The 19,455-nt window shown below is 37.3% G+C and overlaps 1 protein-coding gene across 1 annotated transcript; it reads right to left on the reverse strand.

The window, feature by feature from the left end:
* Positions 1–905: 905 nt before the first annotated feature.
* LOC127222200 (protein RER1-like) lies at positions 906–2,133 on the reverse strand. The gene is given in 1 exon segment (XM_051184111.1): positions 906–2,133. A coding segment is annotated over 1 exon segment (591 nt). The 5' UTR covers positions 2,049–2,133; the 3' UTR covers positions 906–1,457.
* Positions 2,134–19,455: the final 17,322 nt, after the last annotated feature.

Below are 19,455 nucleotides of genomic sequence, written 5' to 3' on the forward strand. Positions count from 1 at the left end.
GATATTAACCCTCACACATATGAACACCTGATTTTTGACAAAACAGCTAAAATTATACAATGGGGCAAAGACAGCATCTTCAACAAATGGTGCTGGCACAATTGGATGAGGGTATGTAGAAGACTGCAGATAGACCCATGTCTATCGCCATGCAAAAAACTCAAGTCCAAATGGATCAAAGACCTCAACAACAATCCAGCCACATTGAACCTCTTAAAAGAGAAAGTAGGAGGTACCCTTGAACAAATAGTTATAGGAGATTGCTTCCTGAACACAACTCCAGGGGCATAGACACTGTGAGAAACAATTAATAAATGGGACCTCTTCAAACTTAGAAGCTTTTGTAAGGCAAAGGACACAGTCAACAAGACTAAATGGCAGGCCACAGACTGGGAAAATATTTTCACCCATCCTATATCCAACAAAGGGCTGATCTCCAAAATATACAAAGAACTCAAGAAACTAGTCAGCAAAACACCAAATAACCCTATTAAATATGGGGTACAGAACTGAAGAAAGAATTCTCAATAGAGGAAATCAAAAAGGATGAAAGACACTTAAGAAAGTGATCAACATCCTTAGCTCTCTCAGGGAAATGCAAATCAAAACAACTTTGGGATACTATCTTACTCCTGCCAGAATGGCTAAAATTAGAAACACTGATGATGACTCGTGTTGGAGAGGATGTAGAGAAATGGGAAAAATCCTCCACTGCTGGTGGGAGTTTAAATTCATACAGCCTATTTGGAGATCACTATGGCGGTTCCTCAGTGAAGTGGGAATTAATTTACCACAAGACCGGGCAATCCCCCTCTTAGGCATATATCCAAAAGATCCACATCCATGTAACAAAGACATCTGTTCAACTATGTTCATAGAAGCACTATTTGTTTTTTTTCAAACAATTAAAATATAATATATATTTATAATTCCAGGCCCTCAAAAGCAATCATGGTAGTTAAGAACAAAGTTTTGAGTCATTATGATAGATGCCAACTTGGAAAGCATCTCTAGTGAGATGACATTCAGAAACTGGCATGAGAACCCCACAGAGCTATGTGAAAATCACGCTCAGTGTTACATTCTTTTTCATACACAGGAAGCAGGCTGGCATGTCCCTCCGGCACGGAGGAGTGGCCTCAGCATGGTCAGGAAGGCAGGGCTGTACTCCCATCCTCCCTCCCGCTCTCCTGGGCTGCCACCCGCCTGACCTCCCAATGGTTCACTATAATTCTGTCCACTTCAAACACATGAATATCACTGAAAAGGAAATCAATGCGATTTGGTTTAAATGCCAGTTTCTTCAAGAACCTGATATTTCAGATATAAATCATTGAGGCTCCTCTTGAAAAGAAAATTCAACTTTCTCATAATCAACTACTTTATATGAAGAAAAAGGCATTGTTACAATGGCTCAAAACCGTTCTTGAATGCGTGTGACAGATTCAGTCCAGCTTCTAACTAGCAAATGTCTTGCCCACATCCTCCTTCCCTTTGTATCTCCTCTTTCCGTGTATGAATGGTATGTACCGGTATTTAATCTTGTGCTTTATTTGCCTCTTCATTGTGATACAGAAAAGCATGATGAAGTACATCACCAGGATCGGCCAGAACACGGGGACATTGAAAGCCTCGAAGAAGGTACAGATCATAGCCACAAGAATGCCTTTCGTAGCTGCATGCCAAAATTTGAATTCTGGGAGCCTTCGAATGAAGGGACGGAACTCTTCGTTTTGTTTGGTTGGTAATGAAGGGCCATCATCCGAGTCTTACATCAAGGAAGGGTCCACTTTGGGAGAAAGGAACGCTTTGAAAAGGTTTAGGTGGTAAATTCCCAAGGCATAGGTCACAATGTACCAACCCTGTAATAGGTAAACTCTGATCATGTAGACAAAACTCAGGCCCAATGTCACAACCCACCGGACAGCTGTGTAGGGGGTAGACTTGTCCAGCCAGGACTGATAAATCTGTCCAAGCCCTGTGAAAAATCTGTACACCACTGAGGGCTTCCCATGGACAGAGTCTCCAACACTGTCCCCTTCAGACATTCTGTAACTCTCAGCTCCGCTGCAGCCGAGCTGCGGTCTCCCTCACGGCTGCCGGAGGAGGATGGCGGGCAGAGCGGTCACCAGAGCTCAGCTCGGGATCCGGGAAGCTGGCTGCATGGGCACTTCCATTCCGTCCTGCGGCGCCGCCTCCAGCCGCCGCCAAGATGGCCGCGGGGGTGGGGGGGAAGCACTATTTGTAATAGCAAGAACCTGGAAGCAACCTGGAAACAATTGAATAATGGATAATGAAGATGTGGCACAACTACAATGGAATACTACTCTGCAGAAAAAAATAATGGTATCTTGAAATTTGCAGGCAAGTGGATGGCACTTGAAGAAACCATCCTGAATGAGGTAACTCAGTCACAAAATGAGGAACATAGTATGGACTCACTCATATATGGATTTTAGAACTAGATCAAAGGATCATGAGCCTATAATTCACACCACCAAAGGAACTACGATACAAGGTGTATTCTAAGAGATTCATGTAAAGTCCCTCACAGAACCAGGAAGAGACAAGTCCCCCAGAGCTCAGGGGAAGTGGGGGGGGGGACAGCGAATGGAGAGTGAAGTAGGAGAAAACAAGGGAGAGGAGAGGAAAACACCTGCGACCAGGAAGATTGAGCCTGGTTAGGAATAGAAGACAGGAGAGAGAGAGAGAGAGAGAGAGAGAGAGAGAGAGAGAGAGAGAGAGAGAGAGAGAGAGAGAGAGAACATAAAACTGAGAGCCATTATTGCTTTGAAGAGAAAACTGAACCTTAAGAAAGGTCTAGAGATCTACAAGATTGCAGTCAACTAACAATTTGAACAACAGTGGAATGGCTACCATAAATGCCCTTCCCAGATAGTGAGATCAACAACTAACTTATCCATAGGGCCCTCAACTAATGCCTGTTGGAAACAGGAGCAAACACCTATACATAAACACTGAGTTGAACTAGAACCCAGATGCAGATGGAGAGGACAAGACCAGGCGGCAGAAACACATAGATACAGCTTACCTGCACAAGGAGGAGCTAATGGGCCACCAGACTGATAGCTGGAAAGCCAGCATGGGACTTACTCAGTCCCCCCTGAATATGGGTCTCAGCCAGAAGGACTAAGCAGTCTAAGGGACCTCAGACAGTGGAGCCAGGATGTATCCCTGGTGCACAAAAGGACATTGTGAACACATCCCCCATGGAGGGATACTGAGTTAACCTAGAGACAAGAGAGCAGTCCTAGTCCTATGTCAAATGAACTTGACAGATTTATATGACCCAACCTGGACGGCATTGCCCTATATGTGGAATTGGGGTGGGGGAATGGGAGGGAAGTGTGGTCAGGTTGCAAGTGAGGGGGCAGAGAGGGTAAGTGGCAGGGAAGGAGGGAGGTCAGGAGGGAGGGACGAAGAGGGAACTGAGATCGTCATGTAAAATAATAAGTTAATTAATTAATTAATTAAACAAAAATGTAGGCACCATGCCCAGCAGTAGCTGGTCACCAGAAAATGATGTCAAAGGCAACCTTTAACATTCATTGTCTGTTATGATGTGTCAGTGCTTCCACACTTTTATTTTTATTAAACTTTATCTTATTAATTATTTTTATTTTATTATGAAAGAATATATTTTACTGGTATATACTGTATACAAACATTTATCTTCCTGTTATTTACAGTTCTTTTGTTCATATATAATATGTTCTAGTTCCAGTTTAGTGTTTCTATGAGATTCCTGAGGGAGTGAATGAGTGGATATCTTTTTCTTTTTTTTTTAATTTATTCATTTTTATTTTGCATATTGATTCCAGTTCCCTCTCCCTCCTTACCTCCCTCCCTCTTTCCCTCTCTCCCACCCTCTCATGCCCCTGACCACCATCCCCTCCCATTACCCCCTTCCACACTAGGGTGATGCCCTCCAGGAGGGGTCATCTAAATCTGTGAAGTCATTTGGAGTTGGGACTTCTCTCCTATCTCTAGGTTAAGGGAGTATCCCTCAATGGGGGATGTGCCTGCAAATCCTTCTGTTCACCAGGAATACATCCTGACTCCACTGTCTGAGATCCCTTAGGCTGTGCAGGACTTCTAGCTGAAACCCATGGTCAGGTGGTCTAAATCAATCCCATGTTGGATTCCCAGCAATCAGTGCACTAGCTCTTCCTTGTTCAGGTCAGCTGTGTCTATGTGTTTCTGCAGCCAGGTCTTGTCCTCTCTCTCTGCCTCAGTATTCCAGTTCAGCTCAGTGTTTAGTCGTGGGTTTTGCTTCTGTTTCCATCCGAGACTAGATGAGGGCTATCTCATTATCAGGGAAGGGCATTTATGGTAGCCTTTCCACTGTTGCTCAAATTGTTAGTTGGGGTTAGTCTTGTAGGTTGCTGGATGTTTCTCTAGAGTCAGTTTTCTCTTCAAACCTATAATGGCTACATCTTTTATGCTCTCTCTCTCTCTCTCTCTCTCTCTCTCTCTCTCTCTCTCTCTCTCTCTCTCTCTCTCTCTCCTCTATTCCTCCCCTGACTCAATCTTCCTAGTTCCACTTGCTATCCTCTCCTTCTGTTCTCTTTCTCCTAGTTCCCTCTCCACTCAATGCAACCCCCCCCCCACACACACACCGTGTTCTGGAGATCTTGTCCCTTACATGAATCTCTTAGAATCCTCCTTGGATCCTAGTTTCTCTGGCAGTGTTAATTATAGGCTGGTGATTCTCTGCTCTATGTCTAAAATGTATGAGAGAACACATACCATGATCATATATTTGTGACTGGGTTATGTCATTCAGGATGGGTTCTTCAAATTCCATCCATTTGCCTGTGAACTTCAAGATTCCATTGTTTTTTTCTTTCCAAGAGAGTAGTACTCATTGTGTAAATGTGCCACATCTTCTTTTTCCATTCTTCATTTGAGAGGCATCTAGGGTGCTTCCATGTTCTTGCTATTACAAATAATGCTGCTACGAAAATAGTTGAGAACATGTATCTGTTGCATGGATGTGGATCATTTGTGTAGATGCCTAAAAGGGTGATTTGCAGGTCCTGTGGTAGACTGATTTATTTTCCCGAGGAACTGCCATACTGATCTCCAAAATGTCTGTACAAGTTGGCATTCCCACCAGCAGTGGAGGAGTGTTCCCCTTTCCCCACATTCTTTCCAGCATAAGTTATCATTGGTGTGTCTAATTTTACCCATTCTGGCAGGAGTAAGGTGGTATCTCAAAGTTGTTTTGATTTGCATTTCCCTGATAGATAAGGATGTTGAGCACTTTCTTAAGTGTCTTTCAGCCATTTTTTTTTTCCTCTATTGAGAATTATCTCTTCAGTTCTGTACCCCATTTTTTAAATAGGGTTATTTGGTGTTTTGTTGACTAGTTTCATGAGTTATTTGTAAATTTTGGAGATCAGCCCTCTGTCAGATATAGGATTGACAAAGATCTTTTCCCAGTCTGTGGGCTGCCATTTGGTCTTGCTAACTGTGTCCTTTGCCTTACAGAAATTTCTCATTTTCAGAAGGTCCCATTTATTAATTGTTGATCTCAGTGTCTGTGCTACAGAGTTATGTTCATGAAGCAGTCTCCTATACCAGTTTGTTCCAGGGTACCTCCCACTTTCTTTTCTAAGTGGTTCAGTGTGGCTGGATTTATGTTGAGGTCTTTGATCCATTTGTAGTTGACTTTAAAGTTGATTGTTATTATTTCAAGGTTGGAGAAGTATTGTGCTGGGTTTTTAATGGGGATTGTAATGAATATGTAGTTTGCTTTTGGCAAGATTGCCATATTTACTATGTTTATCTTACCTATCCAAGAGCATGGGAGATCTTTCCATTTTCTGGTGTCTTCTTTAATTTTTTTCTTTAAATACACAAAGTTCTTATTATATTGGTTTTTCCCTTGTTTGGTAAGGGTTACCACAAGATAATTTGTGTTGTTTGTGGCTTTTGTAAAGGGTAATGTTTCTCTGATTTCTCTTTAAGCCCCTTTATCACCGGAATAAATTAGGGCCTCTGTTTTTTTGTTTTTTTTTTTTTTTTTTTTTTTTTTTTAAGTTTATCTTGTATCCTGCTAGATAGCTGAAGGTGTTTATCAGTTGTAGGAATTCCCTAGTAGAGTTTTTTGGGTTGCTTATGTAAACTATCATATCATCTGCAAATAGTGAAAGTTTGACTTTTTCCTTTCCAATTTGGATCCCCTTGATCTCTTTTTGTTGTCTTATTGCTCTAGCTAGAACTTCAAGAACACTATTGAAGAGATATGAAGAGAGAGGGAAGCTTGGCCTTTTTCCTGGTTTTTAATGAATGGCTTTATTATTCTCTCCATTTAGTTTGATGTTGGCTGTTGGTTTTCTGTATTTTGCTTTTCTTATGTTTAGGTGTGTTCCTATTATCCATGACCTCTCCAAGACCATTTTCCTGAAGTGTGTTGCATTTTGTTGAAGGCTTTTTTCAGCATCTAGGGATATGATCATGTCTTTTTTCTTTTTAAGTTTGTTTATATGGTGGATCACATTGATAGATTTTCATATGATAAACCATTCTTGCAACCCAGGGATGAGCTTACTTGTTCATGGTGGATGATTTCTCTGGTGCATTCTTGGATTCGGTTTGCCACTATTTTATTGTCATATTCTGTTAGGTCTTCTGCTTCTGTTTCTTTGTTTGGTCCAATTCTGATAACTTGGTTTTTGTTTTACCTTACTATTTTATGTTGTTGTTTCCATAAAAGCATGCTTGTTTTCTAATTTGAGACATAAATGTGATGGTTCTGGGTGGAAGTGAGGTACGATTGAGTTCAGTAGAGTTGAAGAAATGCAAACCGTAATCAGGACCTATTAAATCAGAAAAATATATTTTCCATGAAGGAAAGTTATTATAAAAATATTTTTTAAGAAAAAGAGCAAGATTAATATGAATGTTATACCCTAATTTATTTGCTTCTTACATATTTTTTGACCTAGTGTCATCTTAAAATGATGCAATTATTCAAAGTATTTCCTAATCTACTTCCAAAAACTTCTCCGGAATCATTGGACAATGTTGCTTTTCTTTTCTGTCTTTTTACTCTTCTGAACTGCTTGGAAGTTTATGCTGCTTAGTTGTCAAGAGTGATAAATCAGTGAAACCCTGATGGGAGATGTCATTCTGTAAATATGTTTCTCATACTAGCTAATGAATAAAATACTGTTGGCCAATAGGAAAGGAAGATAGGAGGGACTAGGAGACAAGGAGGAAGAAGGAAGTAGGAAGGAGGAGTCATCATGGAGAGAGGGGAGAGAACAGAACAGCAGGCCCCACTCTCCAGTAAGACCATGTGGAAATACATAGAAATGGGTTAATAATTAAGACAGAGCTAGCCGATAAGAAACTAGTACCTGGCCAACAGCATTATATCAAATACAGAGTAATTGTGTGTTAATTGGGGCTGGTGCGGAAGTGGGACAAGACTGGCGGCAAGAGGAAAATCCTTACTCTTACAAAACCCCAACTTAATTTTAGTCCAAATGGCTTGGTTATGGGTATATGTGTTTAGATATGAGTCTGCTTGGGGTTACTGTAACTGTACACATGGTTTGTAACTGGTTTAGAAAGTAGTCCTAATGAGGCTAATGTGTGCCAATCTGTCCAGGATCAGTCCTTGGACTTATTGCATATGGTTGTTTTGTAATGAGTCTGGGGACGGCTGCCGGTTTTCATACTTTCTTGTAAACAACCTGTATTCTTTTCTCTCAGTTTTCAATTGATATTTCTTTTCTTAATAATATGGATTGATTATGCAATTTCTCTTTAATAAAATATCTTGAAAATTTGAAGCAATGCTCTCAACTATAAGAAATGATAGACCTAATTGAGCATATCTGAAAAAGGGATGCAAGGAGAGGTTTAATGTCTAGATTAATAGCATGACTGCAGTGACAATTTGAGAAACCAGGATGGTAATTTTAATCATTCAATGCTAGAATCATAAAGAATATAGCATATTTTACAGACACTAATGAGATGTGTTTTGGCAATTTGTCTTGAAATAGTCGTGGTTGTAATTTAATAGAGGTAAGCAGTAGTCAACAAGGCATCATTAATACACCCAAAAGAAACAGATTCAAATTGGAAAACAGACCATGCAATCAATTTGTAAAGAAGGAAACTATGATGTTTTGAACAAATTAGTAAGTTAAAGTTTTGGATGCATGCATGCTATTCATTTAATTATATTTAGTTTACCTGAGGGCTTTTCAAGATTAGTGGTAGCTCAAAATAATATCTTTCCTTTTATCAGATATATAGGTCATAGTAAATCCTTAATTTGAATTTTGTATCTTGTGTCATACAGAATTTTATGTAAAATAGTTGAATTTATAATCAGTAGCAAGTGTGGGCCCTAATGAAGGTCTAGATTACTTTACAAAAAATTAAAAGTGAACTCTCTTTATTCACTGTAAAGACTCACTGCATTTGCGGCATCGTTTAGCTCATGTATTCATCATTTATTATAAATGTGACCACTTTTTATGATGGTGTTCAATAGACTGTGACAACCTTTTCTATATTCAATTGTAGAAAATTTATGGAAAGTATACGATGTTAATTTTAAATCTTTGAACAAAGAACAACTAATTTTACATTGCTTTTTACTTTAAACTTGAAAATCAACATATTCCCTCTTTCTGCTTTATACAGTTTGCTTTAGGAGTGCTGACAATGAATAAATTCACAAAAGAAAAATTGTTGGAAGCTGTCTTTGTAGGGCTGTAGTCAGAGCCTTCCCCATTGTTCATAAATGAGGGGGGAGCATAAATCAAGAAAAGCTAAGAAAAGATTTCAAGAGAAAAACAGAGACACAGGATACAGTCAGAATGGCAACTCCAGTCTATTGTGACTGCCTCTAGTTTATTCTTTAACATTTTTTTATAATTTATTATTTTACATGTCGATTCCAGTTCCCTCTCCCTCCCTCCCTCCTTTTGCTTCTAACTTTCCTCCCTCCCTCCCTGACTTTTACCCTCTCTGCCCTCTCACATGCACCCTAACCACCCTCTCATTCTCCCACCCCAATTCCATATGTAGAGCAATGCCATCAAGTTGGGGTCATGTAAATCTGGCAGGTCATTTGACTAGGGCTTCTCTCCTGTCTCAAGGTTAAGGCAGTTATCCCTCCATAGGAGATGTGTTCACAAGCTCCTTTCGTGAACCAGGGATACACCCTGGCTCCACTGTCTGAGGTCCCTTAGAATGATCAGTCCTTCTGGCTGAGACCCATATTCAAGAGGGCCTGAGTTAGTCCCTTGATGGATTCCCAGCTATCAGTCTGGGGGCCCATTAGCTCCTCCTTGTTCAGGTCAGCTGTCTCTATGTATTTCTGCAGCCTGGTCTTGTCCTCTCCATCTGCATCTGTATTCTAGTTCAACTCAGTGTTTAGGTATGGGTGTTTACTTCTGTTTCCAACAGGTATTAGATGAGGGCTCCATGGATAAGTTAGTTGTTGATCTTACTATCCGGGAAGGGCATTTATGGTAGCCTTTCCAAGGATGCTCAAATTGTTAGTTGGTGGCAGTCTTATAGTTCTCTAGACCTTTCTTTGTGTTCAATTTTATCTTCAAACCAATATTGGCTCCCTATTTTGTGTTCTCTCTCTCTCTCTCTCTCTCTCTCTCTCTCTCTCTCTCTCTCTGTCTCTCTCTCTCTCTTTCCTTTCTTCTATTCCTAACCAGGCTAAATCTTCCTGGTCGCACATGTTTTCCTTTCCTCCCCTTCATTTTTTCCTACTTCTCTCTCCATTTGCTGCCCCTCCCACTTCCCCTGTGCTCTGGGGGACTTGCACTTCCCACTTCTGTGAGGGACTTTATATGAATCTCTTAGAATAAACCTTGTATCCTAGTTCCTCTGGTGGTGTGAATTATAGGCTGACGATCCTTCGATCTAGGTTTAAAATCCATATATGAGTGAGTCCATACTATGGTCCTATTTTAGTGACTGGGTTACCTCATTCAGGATTGTTTCTTCAAGTGCCATCCACTTGCCTGCGAATTTCAAGATACTATTATTTTTTTCTGCAGTGTAGTATTCCATTGTGTAGATGTGCATGCCACATCTTCATTATCCATTCTTCAATTGAGGGGCATCTAGGTTGTTTCTAGGTTCTTGCTATTACAAATAATACTGATATCAACATAGTTGAACAGATATCTTTGTTGCATGGATGTGGATCTTTTGGGTATATGCCTAAGAAGGGGATTGCTGGGTCCTGTGGTAAAGTAATTCCCATTTTCCTGAGGAACCACCATGATGATCTCCAAAATGGCTGTATGGGTTTGCACTCCCACCAGCAGTGGAGGAGTGTTCCCCTATCTCCAATTCCTCTCAAGAATGAGTTGTCATTGATGTTTCTAATTTTAACCATTTTGGCAGGAATAAGATGGTACTTCAAAGTTGTTTTGATTTGCATTTCCCTGATAGCTAAGAATGTTGAGCACTTTCTTAAGTGTCTTTCAGCCTTTTTGATTTCCTCTATTGAGAATTCTTTGTTCAGTTCTGTACCCCATTTTTGATAGAGTTATTTGGTGTTTTGTTGAATAGTTTCTTGAGTTCTTTTTATATTTTGGAGATCAGCCCTTTGTTGGATATAGGATTGTGTTTTCCCTGTCTGTGGGCTGCCTTTTGGTTTTGTCCACTGTGTTCTTTGACTTACAGAAACCTCTAATTTGAAGACGTCCCATTTATTAATTGTTTCTCTCAGTGTCTGTGCCCCTGGAGTTATGTTCTGGAAGCAGTCTCTTATACCAATTTGTTCAAGGGTACCTCCTACACTCGCTTCTAAGAGGTTCAATGTGGCTGGATTGATGTTGAGGTCTTTGATCCATTTGGACTGCCAAACTCTTTTCATGAGGCCACCATAACCACCTTGGTACCCAAGACATAACTGAGAAAGAAATCTACGGACCAATATCCCTGACGAACTTTGATACAAAAATACTGAATAAATACTGGCAAACCGAATTCTAAAATACATCAAAGAAATCATCCATGATGACCAAGTAGGCTTCATCCCTTGATTGCATGGATGGTTTAATGTACGAAAATTTATTAACGTGATACACCACATAAACAAAGTGAAAAATAAAAACCACATGATAATCTCCCTAGATGCTGAAAAATCCTTCGACAAAATTCAACACCCTTTCATGATAAAGGTCTTAGAGGGGTCAGGGATAACAGGAACTTACCTAAACATACTAAGAGCAATATGCAGCCAACTAACTGCCAACATCAAAATGAATGGACAGAAACTTAAGCCAATTCCTCTAAAATCAGGAAGAAGACAAGGCTGCCCTCCCTCTCCATATCTCTTCAATATCATACTGGTAATTCTAGCTAAAACTATAAGACACCAAAAGGAGGCCAAGGGGATCCAAATTGGAAAGGAAGAAGTCAAACTGTCTCTATTTGCAGATGATATGATAATTTACATAAGTGACCCAATAAACTCTACTAGGGAACTCCTACAGCTGATAAACACCTTCAGCAAACTAGCAGGATACAAGATAAACTCAAAAAAATCAGTAGCCCTACTTTTTTCAGATGACAAAGAGACAGAGAAAGAAATCAGAGAAACATCACCCTTTACAATAGCCACAAGCAACATAAAGCATCTTGGTGTAATGCTTACCAAACATCTAAAAGTCCTATATAATAAGAACTTTGTGGCTCTAAAGAAAGCACCAGCAAATGGAAAGATCTCCCATGATCTTGGATAGGTAGGATAAACATGGCAATCTTGCCAAAAGCAATCTACAGATTCAATGCAATCCCCATTAAAATCACACCACAATTCTTCACTGACCTTGAATGGATAATAATCAACTTTATATGGAAACACAAAAAACCCAGGATAGCCAAAACAAATCTATACAATAAAAGAACTTCAGAAGGCATCACCATTCCTGACATTAAGCTCTACTACAGAGCTATAGTTCTGAAAACAGCCTGGTATTAGCACAAAACTAGACAGGTATTCCAATGGAATCTTGATATTAACCCAACACCTATGAACACCTGATTTTTGACAAAACAGCTAAAATTATACAATGGGGCGGCACAAATGGTGCTGGCACAATTGGATGTGGGTGTGTAGAAGACTGCAGATACACCCATGTCTGTTGCCATGCACAAAACTCAAGTCCAAATGGTTCTTTAACATTCTTCATTAATCAACCAAAAGTGTTGACAATGGCAGAAAACTTCTATTGTCATTTATAAGGAATAAACAGATTTACTTCCCTTAATCCTCCAGGTATTTGGTAGGCACACTTGCCATCCAGGCCTTCAGGGTCAATAGTAATAACAACTGAACCCAAGTCTGCTTTTCTTATATATATAAAGTCAACTGCTACCAAGGCGAAACATCCTGCAGCAACCAAGATTTAGAAGTTCAGGTCTAAGGATAGTTTTGAACTCTGATCTTGAGAAAAGATGAAATGGACCTCTCTTTATGTACTCTAACAATAAATAATAGAATCTCACTTGTCTTTCTAGACAAGGAAATGTAACACATGTCTTTTTGTCTCTGAATTTTCTTTCTAAGAAATGTGTGTAGATTAGCAAAGCTATTTTATTGGGCAGGGGAGATGGCTCACCTAGAAAAGCACTGGCTGTGTAAACTGTGACATCAATTAGACATCATATCTGCAAGACAAAGGTAAAAGCTGGGTAGGAAAGGAAACTAACTTTTAGTCCCTGAAATAGATCTTGTTAGAGGGAATTCTCTTTGGCTAAGTACAACAGACCAACTCAGTGAACATTTGGTTCTAGAGAGACTGTCTCAACAAAATGAGGAAACTTTGGCACTCCCATAAATTTTCACACATGTACATACAACATTTATGAAATACATACATTTTAATTTCTTTTATCTTCATCTTATACTTAGATTCTAGTTCTTGCATAAAGTTGGATTTTACAAGAAAAGTAAGCATGTAAAATTACTTGCTTTTTGCTATTTTATTTTGTTTTCTTTTTTTTTTTTTTTTTTTTTTTTTTTTTTTTGTAGGTCTGTCCTTCAACAGTATAACATCTATTCTAGACATGGTAGGATATATATATATATATATATATATATATATATATATATATATATGTGTGTGTGTGTGTGTGTGTGTGTGTGTGTGTGTGTGTGTGTATGGGTTTTTCCTCCCGCCACCAGTCTTGTCCTGCTGCCGCGCCAGCCCCAAATAATGCACACCGAGACGCTGTATTTGATATAATCTGTTAGCCCATTACTAGTTGCTTATCGGCTAGCTCTGTCTTAATTATTTTACTCTATCAAAGTAACTCTTTTTCAGACATATTTCTAAGTGTAAGGGGGGATACTTGTTATAAAGATTAGGATTGAAATATGTCATATGCAGAGGGCTAGTGTTAAGGGTAAAAAAAATTTTCATAGAAGGTGTATTAGTTGGTCATATCGGAATCGTGGGTAGGAAACCCATTTCTATGTATTTCCACGTGGTCTTACCGAGAGCAGAGGAATGGCAGTTGTGTTCTCTCCAGGCTCTCCATCTTGACTTCTCCTTCCTACTTCCTATTTCCTCCTTGTCTCCTAGTCCCTCCTATCTTCCTTTCCTATTGGCCAACAGTGCTTTATTCATTAACCAGTATGAGAAACATATACAGAATTACATCTCCCATAATAGTATATATATATATATATACTATTATGTCTCACATATTGAAGTTACAATGTGTATATGTAAATGTGGTGATACATTGTTTATGATTTAATAAAGCCAGTGGATATCAAAATGCAGTGCTAGCCAGAGCCACAGAGCTAGGCAGTGGTGAAACACACCTTTAATTCCATGACTCAGGAGACAGGCAGATGGTTCTCTGTTCGTTCAAGGTCACAATGAGCTGCACAAAACTGATCCAGTCTAAAATAGAAACAGCTCACAAAAAAGAGATCACTGGCCTTTAATTCCAACACTAAGGAGGTGGAGACAGGAGTGTTAAGGCTAGGCAGAGAAGGGAATATAAGGCAGAGGAGATGGGAACTCAGAGAATTTCAGTGTAAAGCTTGGTGGAGAGCTTGGTCCAGTCTGCATTGTACTCTGACAATTCATAGAGACTGGATTTGATGTAGAGGTAAGAGCTACTGGCTTCTCTGCTTTGCTTCTCTCATCTTCAACACCAATCAATATCTGCCTCTTGGTCTGTTGTTATTTATGTTATAAATTGGTGCTAAATGTAAGTAAATGACAAATGCTAATAATCAATGCAGAATATGTAATATATATATATATATATATATATATATATAGTGACTAAACTTTAGTAAATTATCTTAAAAATTTATTAACTGGGGATATACTTTAAACAGGCTAGTTTTTTTTACACTAAAGTGAGGGACAGAAATAACCAATGCAAAATAAAACCATTGTTCACATTAATTATACTCTGTACTAGAGTGGAAACAAAGGCAAAGAGTTAAAAATTAACTACCAACATTTTACAAAATGATTAATATATTGGAAAAAGTCAACACATTACCTCCTGGTTCCAGCTATTCTATGTTTTTGATCATGTAATATTATAGCATTTCATTATCTTCTTAGTATTAAGGATTTGTATATAACGAATAAACTAATAATTATATAGTGATGCTTTATTGAAATTTTGATAGCAAAATATAAATTTTTGCAATGTGAGTTGATACAACCTACCTTACCAAATATTATTCAAATGTCAGAAAAGGAAACTATACCCAAGAATCAATTAGGTAATGGCATAGCACTTGCCAAGTTGGAGACATTAGGAAGGATGAATATCCCCTTATTAAATTATCTTTATTAGTGTAGGCCCTTCTTTCCTTAATCCAACACTTTCCTGAAAGCCCTTCTGTCTAAGGTCTTTATAAGTACTGCCCTCTCACATTAAGAAGGATGAATCATCCTTCTTGTTTTTCCCCTCTGCATGTTAATTTACTATTACAATCCCCAAGAGCATTTTCACTTGATTTAGGTTTTATTACTCAAGAATAGTGCAAAGGGTGAGAACTAGTATTAGCAACATCCAGAAAAAAATCAGCCAGCTGTGTTTGATTAATGGAAGAAAGCCTCAGATTGTGCAATGTGGAACCGGATTGCAGTTGTTTAGTATAATTCTGTCAGCAAATCCTCCTCAGCTGACAATCTTTATGAAACAGCTATCTGTTTTTGAGGATTACAAATACTTTATCACAATATTTGTGGCATGTTTCCTCAGAAAGATGATATCTTATCCCTTTCAATAGATTAATGCCTTGAGGGTAACAACAAAACTAAGCAGAGAGAAAAACTAACTTTAAAATTTATCTCAGTCAAAATTAAATGTATTCCCTTCTTTTCCCACTGTCATGAGCTTACTAAATTAATATCAACCTGAGTTAGTTATAATTTTATTTGCAAATTTAAAGTCTGCATGAATTAAGAAGTATCTTACATTTAAATTTCTACCTGAGGTTCATTAGCTTCTTTCTGTCATCAGCTGTGTGGGCCTATATAAAATATGTGAAATTAATTGATGCTCAATTCTAAGTGAGAATATGGAAGTTACACAATATGCTTCAAATTTGCATGGAATATATTACTTGACTTGGATTTATTTTTCCATTCTACTTAAATGTTAAATGAGATTTATTTACCTTATAAAGGTTTCTAACACAATTTAAGAGCAGTAAACTGTTTCAGTCTAAACAAGTACCGCATTGTGACTTATTTAACTTCTTTTTCTCTCCTGATGAAAGGAGCAAAGAAATATTATTTGATGGACATAACAAAAAGAAAAAAATCTTTCACAGGGGTCTTTCAGAAAGACTAATGCCAAATGAGTTTTTCAATACAAAAATATAACATTTTTATCTCAATGAAAACTTTTAGTTGAGAACTTTGTTAGGGTATAATCCCTGTCTTAACATATTACAAGCATTAAAAATGATGTGAATTTTTGTTGTTTGGCTATTCCATAAGAAAATCTGGAAACATATTGTAGATTATGAAGTAGCATGCTATTTTGGGGGAGGGCAAATTTGTTAATTAATTGCAAATGAATTTCAGTTAGATTTTTTGTTGTTTTATTTGTTTTCATGTTTAACATTGATTGGTTCTGTTCTCATTAAATAAAATAATTCTGGAGATCAGTAACAGTAGATTCTTCTAAATCTTAAAAGTGCCACTATGATTCATTATAAAGAAAATATGGTACCACTGTTAGACTGTAGATAGCATTCCATAGACACAATGTCTTTTAGGAAAATGTCTTCATGAGGTATGTGAGTATATCTCAATGTTATTGGGCTTTCCTAAGTTTGAATGTCCCTGGATTTAATGATCAGCAATTTTATACACAAGCAAATTCAACAGGAAGAAAATATTTGACTTTTAAACAACATGCAGTATGAAGATAAACGTTACATTAACAATTAATGACAGCATCAATAGCATGTATGGATAAATTTGCTTTTGATAGTAGCACCAATATAATTTTACTACAATTTGGGAATGTCCTTAATTTTGTTTGGATTTTTAAATTGCCTAAAAAAAATTAGCATTTCATCCAAAGTGTTAATGGAAAAAATTGAGAACCAAATTAGGTCACTCAAAAAATAACACCAGTATTACTCAAAAAATAAATAAATAAATAAATACAGTATTACTTATGTATTTTCCTAGAGCAAGAAATGTTAGCCATTATTATTAAAACACTGCTATTAAAGAGATATAGAAAAAATGGGTGAGGAATGTTCAATTGAATTACAAATTTCTAGAAAGCAATATTTTATTCATTATAATCTCAATATGTGTATTACTGAGCACGTAAGCAATGGTGCATTTGCATGCAACCCCTGTACAAATTTGTTTGCCATTAATAAATATGTAATTATTTTAAGTTTCATTTAAAAGTTCTATTACCATATGCTTAATAGCGTCTTAATTTTAAACAAAAGAGAGGAATCTACTAGAGAAATGATATTTAAATCGGAAAAAAATGAGAGCAATTAAATGGAAATGAGACCTGAGTTTCCCTCTGTGATAGAATTTAAATTCAATATAGTGCACAATGGCCTTGTCTCCTCTGACATAACAAAGGCAAAAACAAAAGATCCAAAAGTTTGATATAGAAGACATTATGCTATCTACAGCATTTTTTTTTTTAATCAAATTGAGGTCAACATAATAAGCAAAATAGCCTAGACCAAGAGAGATATGTAGTGTGTGTTAGCTCTGTTCTGTGAATCCCTAAATCTATAGGCATACCTAAATATTTAGATGTAGACACAGATACATGTTCCCCATATATATCTTTATATATATATATATGTTTATATATATATATATATTTACTGTCTAATAAAGGACAGTAAAAAGCAATATCTACTAGTAAGCTTTGATAACTTTTAAGTGTCTAATCCATATTTATTTTACAAAATTTCCTGTGGTAAGTACTTTTGTGTTTACTTTCATCACTTTACTTTCAAAATTTTTTTCAATTTATTTTTTAAATTACTAATGAATTTTGTGATTATTTTATTTATTTAGTAAACATTAATTTTTTTCTTTTTTTATTATACAATCATTTATTTTTATTTAAATTCTTAATTTTATTAAGAATTTTATTGTGTGTATGTGTGCATGTGCATGTGCGTGTGTGCGTGCGCATGTGTGTCAGAGGAGGGGGATGTGGGGGTCAGAGCGCAACTTTCAGGAATCAGTTCTATTCTGCTACCATAGGATGTGGAGATGGGACTTAGGTCACGGGGCTTGCAGAGTAATCATTTTTACCCATAGAAGAGCCATCTTGCTTGTCCTACATCCTTTATGTTCGAGTTTCAAAATAAAATCCAATACTCAGAAAAACTTTGCTTTGCTGTGTTTCTTTGTATTTATTACTAAAAATGTGTAAGAATATATTTGAAGAAAAATCTTTTCCCTTGACAAATTTGCTGTTTTCACAAATGTTAGCTATGAACAAATAGAATAAAGCCGTGATCTCTAAATTTTCTTCTGTTCTGGAGCTAGAGAGATGGCTCAGTTGTTAAGGTGCTTGTCACACAAAGAAAAAGACTTGAGTTTAGGCCCTTAGTGGAGTGTGACTGCCCAGCTGTAATCCCATTACTGGAATGACCTGTCGATATGGTCCCTGACTAGTTTAGTTGAATTGGTGAGCTCCAAATTCTGACTAAAGGAGTCAGAAAGAACTGACTCCACAAAAGTTATCTTCTGACCTCCACACATGTACTATGACATGAACATCCCTACATAAATTATGTAATAATGACGATGATGATAATGATGATGTGGTGAGGGACTGAAGATGTCAGGGATGTCAGCATCTAACATACACCTGCATATGCACCCACACACACAAATGGAAAACCGAACCATGTATAAGCATGCAACATCAATATTTTAACTAATACTTTTGAAGAGTAACCCATTTCAAACCATTTTCGTTCGGTAAGCTTTTCAGCTTTTGTATGTAGAAAAATGAAGCCATGTATCGCTGTCAGAAGTACATTGGTAAGGGAATTACATGATTTTACCTCTGTTTTGGCTTCAACATCTGCTTTGCGCTCAAGTAGTTGGTTAGCTCCTGATGTGTTACCCCACTACACAGTGTAGTGGAGGGCTATGTTACCATGGGAGTCCACAACATCTGGATCAGCACCATGCTTCTGTATGATGATCACACATTCCTCACTGTCTCAGTGGACAGCCTGAACAAAATCAATTCAAGGAAGTTGAGACAAACATTCCAAAAATGTCACTAAATAGTTACCTTTAAATGAAATAAATTTTGTGTTATATGCATATTATAGCCCTCCTTTTCAGACAGGTATTATTATTATTATTATTATTATTATTATTATTATTATTATTATGTAATTAAAGTATCCTAATTAAAAAGCTCCCTGTCATAGCCTCCCAACTCTAGCACCACAGGTGTGTGCCACCACATCTAGATATTCCTTTTTTTCCCATTTAACCCTTTAAAGATTTATTACAATGAAGCAGAATATATATGAATATCCACTTGAATTTTGCAATTACAAAACAAAAAAAAAAGAAAAAATACATAGCATATTTTTCAAGTACTTTGCTGACATCACTATCTATCACAAGGTTTTGAGCTAGTGTAATGAAGCCAAGTTCAGATAAAGCCCTTGTTTTTAATGAAAAATGTTGTTTTCTTTTTGGAAAATGTCATCCTATAAATATGTTTCTCTTATTGGTTAATAAATAAAGCACTTTTGGCCCATAGGAAAGCAACATAGGAAGGACTAGGACTAGGAGGAGAGAGGAAGAAGTAGGGAGGAGATTCAAGATGGAAGACAGAAAGAGAAGAATTCCAGGGCCTCTCTCCAGTAAGATAAGACCACATGGAAATACTTAGATTAATAGAAATGGGTTAATA

The sequence above is a fragment of the Phodopus roborovskii genome, unplaced genomic scaffold, assembly GCF_943737965.1.
Source record: "Phodopus roborovskii unplaced genomic scaffold, PHOROB, whole genome shotgun sequence".
NCBI classification, from domain to species: domain Eukaryota; kingdom Metazoa; phylum Chordata; class Mammalia; order Rodentia; family Cricetidae; genus Phodopus; species Phodopus roborovskii.